The sequence below is a fragment of the Carlito syrichta genome, unplaced genomic scaffold, assembly GCF_000164805.1.
Source record: "Carlito syrichta isolate Samal-C Ts95f unplaced genomic scaffold, Tarsius_syrichta-2.0.1 Scaffold143244, whole genome shotgun sequence".
In the NCBI taxonomy this organism is placed as follows: domain Eukaryota; kingdom Metazoa; phylum Chordata; class Mammalia; order Primates; family Tarsiidae; genus Carlito; species Carlito syrichta.
This window is the reverse complement of record NW_007087340.1, coordinates 60,459-62,624: the sequence shown is the minus strand read 5'-3', so window position 1 is coordinate 62,624 and position 2,166 is coordinate 60,459. Positions and strand designations below refer to the sequence as shown.

The window sequence follows — 2,166 nt, the reverse complement described above, 5'->3', positions numbered from 1 at the left end:
CCTGGCCACCACCCCCTGCCCCTAGGCCCTTCCCAGGGGGCCCAGGCAGCCCCCCACAACCTCCATCCCCCGCCTGCCCTCACATCAGCCTTGCCACTCCACAGCACTTACGAAAGCTAAACAACTTCAACTCCTACTTGGCCATCCTCTCGGCGCTGGACTCGGCACCTATCCGCAGGCTGGAGTGGCAAAAGCAGACCTCGGAGGTAAGTGGCCTCGGAGCATGAGCCAGGGCCGGCGAACGGGGTACCTGCCCAACCTTCGGGCAAGAGGCTGTGGCAGGAAGTGCGCGAACTGCAGTCGAGACCCAGTCCTGGGTCCCTGCTCTGCTGCCAGCCTGCCATGTGGCCAGAAAGATTGCCCTGCCCTGCCCTGCCTCCGTTTCCCACCTCTGATCTCCAGCCATCTGGTCCCAGGGGCTTCAAGGTTGGTTAGGGGGATCTCACATCAGGGTGTCCTGCTGCCGCCCCCAGTCCCGTCCCTGGGTCCCAGCTTCCCCTACTCGGCCCTTCCTTCAGCCCGTCCTGAAGGGGCTGGGCACCGCGTGAGTGCTGGGACACTGAGCAGCCTGACCTCTGGCGGGTGGGCTTCTGCAGGGTAAGTGCTGAGCAGAGAGGGGTGGGCAGATGGGCAGGGGGGCAGCCCAGAGGGAGCGGCATACATGCCCCCACCCGCTGTGGGGAGGAGTCTCCTGGGAAGAAGAGAGAATTCCTTTAGAGGACAGAGGTTCACAGCTCGGAGCAGGTGGAACCTGGACCCTTGAGCAAGATGGGGGCCAGACTGGCCTCGTTGTTGGAGGAGGGCCCCAGCCCGAGGTCACGAGAGCTTCAGGGCCTGCTAAGGAATTGGGTCATTATCTTTGTGTGGGGACACGTTCTTGAGAATGGGGGGCAAAACTCAACAGCTTGGAAGGTCAGCCAGGCCCCCAGGGGTCCTCCCTGTTTGCTGCACTAAAGGGACAGTCATAAAACACTATCACATGAAGAAGTCGGAAATTCATACTGGGTGTTACAGGCACACATGAGAGGTCCTGAGGAGGGAAGAAGACTCCCTGGAGGAGGCAGCACTTCAGGATTAGAGACACCTAACAGGAGTGCAGGCAGAAGAGTGGCGTTTTGAGCAGGGGGCAGGGTTGGCAGCGTCTCATAGGCGAGAACCCCACGCCGTGTGCAGGAGGTGAAGCGGCTCAGTCCTGCTGGCAGGCGAGGCCCCTCCATCCCTGTGGGTCCTCCCTTGAGCACAGTGAGGTGGGAAGGCAGCCCCGAGCCAGGAGTGACTGCTCCATGTGTGTTTTAGAGGCTCTCCGGGCTGCAGGTGTATTTTAGAGGCTCTCCGGGCTCCGTGTGTGTTTTAGAGGCTCTCCGGGCTGCAGGTGTGTTTTAGCAGCTTCACTAGCCACAGGCCGCAGCAGGGACCACACAGGAGCCTCTCTTCCAGTGTGTTGAACACAGTTGGTGCCACAGTTCAGTGATGATTCTCTCAACCAAGATGCAACAGGCACCAGGTGTATTTGCTCCACTAAAGGGCCTGACATCACTCTGCGAGCAGGTGTTTGTCTGGCATTTAGTTAGAAGGGACTGAATCCCACCTGGCCAAGGGCGGGTCTGGATCTGACTTAGTGTTCACACATTCTGGACCCCTGTCAGTGTGGACAGAGGAGGGGCGGTCAGCTGGTCAGCGATGGTGGCCAGGCCCTGCCTCCAGCCTTGTCCTGGCACTCGCTAACCCATCCCGTCCTCCAGGGCCTGGCTGAGTACTGCACGCTGATTGACAGCTCGTCCTCCTTCCGAGCCTACCGGGCCGCCCTCTCCGAGGTGGAGCCTCCGTGCATCCCGTACCTGTGAGTAGCAGCCCTGTCCCGGCTCTCGGGCTCCCAGCCCACCCAGGTTCCCCTCTTGGTGGCTCTGAAGAGAAAGCCTCACTCAAGTGCAACTGAGGTGTTTGTACTTCTGTGTTACTTTTAACCTTAAAAGTTAAACAGGCCGGTTGTGGTGGCTCATGCCTACAGACTCAGCATTTGGAGAAGCCAAGGCAGGATTGCTTGAGGCCAAGAGTTGAAAACCAGCCTGGGCAACATAGGAGACCCTGTCTCTACAAAAGAAAAAAAGTAAAACCTGCTCCTTGTGATGCATTTTATTTATTTATTTTTTTTTTTTTTTTTTTTTT

General features: G+C 58.4%; 1 protein-coding gene across 1 annotated transcript in view; it reads left to right on the top strand.

Annotated features, from left to right (window-relative positions):
• The window catches only part of LOC103251622 (rap guanine nucleotide exchange factor 1), an 8,664-nt gene that overhangs the window by 3,775 nt on the left and 2,723 nt on the right, over positions 1 to 2,166 (top strand). The window contains exons 7-8 of the mRNA XM_008050210.2: positions 105 to 206; positions 1,743 to 1,840. Of these exons, the coding sequence (XP_008048401.1) occupies positions 105 to 206; positions 1,743 to 1,840 (200 nt within the window). The remainder of the gene's footprint in view (positions 1 to 104; positions 207 to 1,742; positions 1,841 to 2,166) is intronic.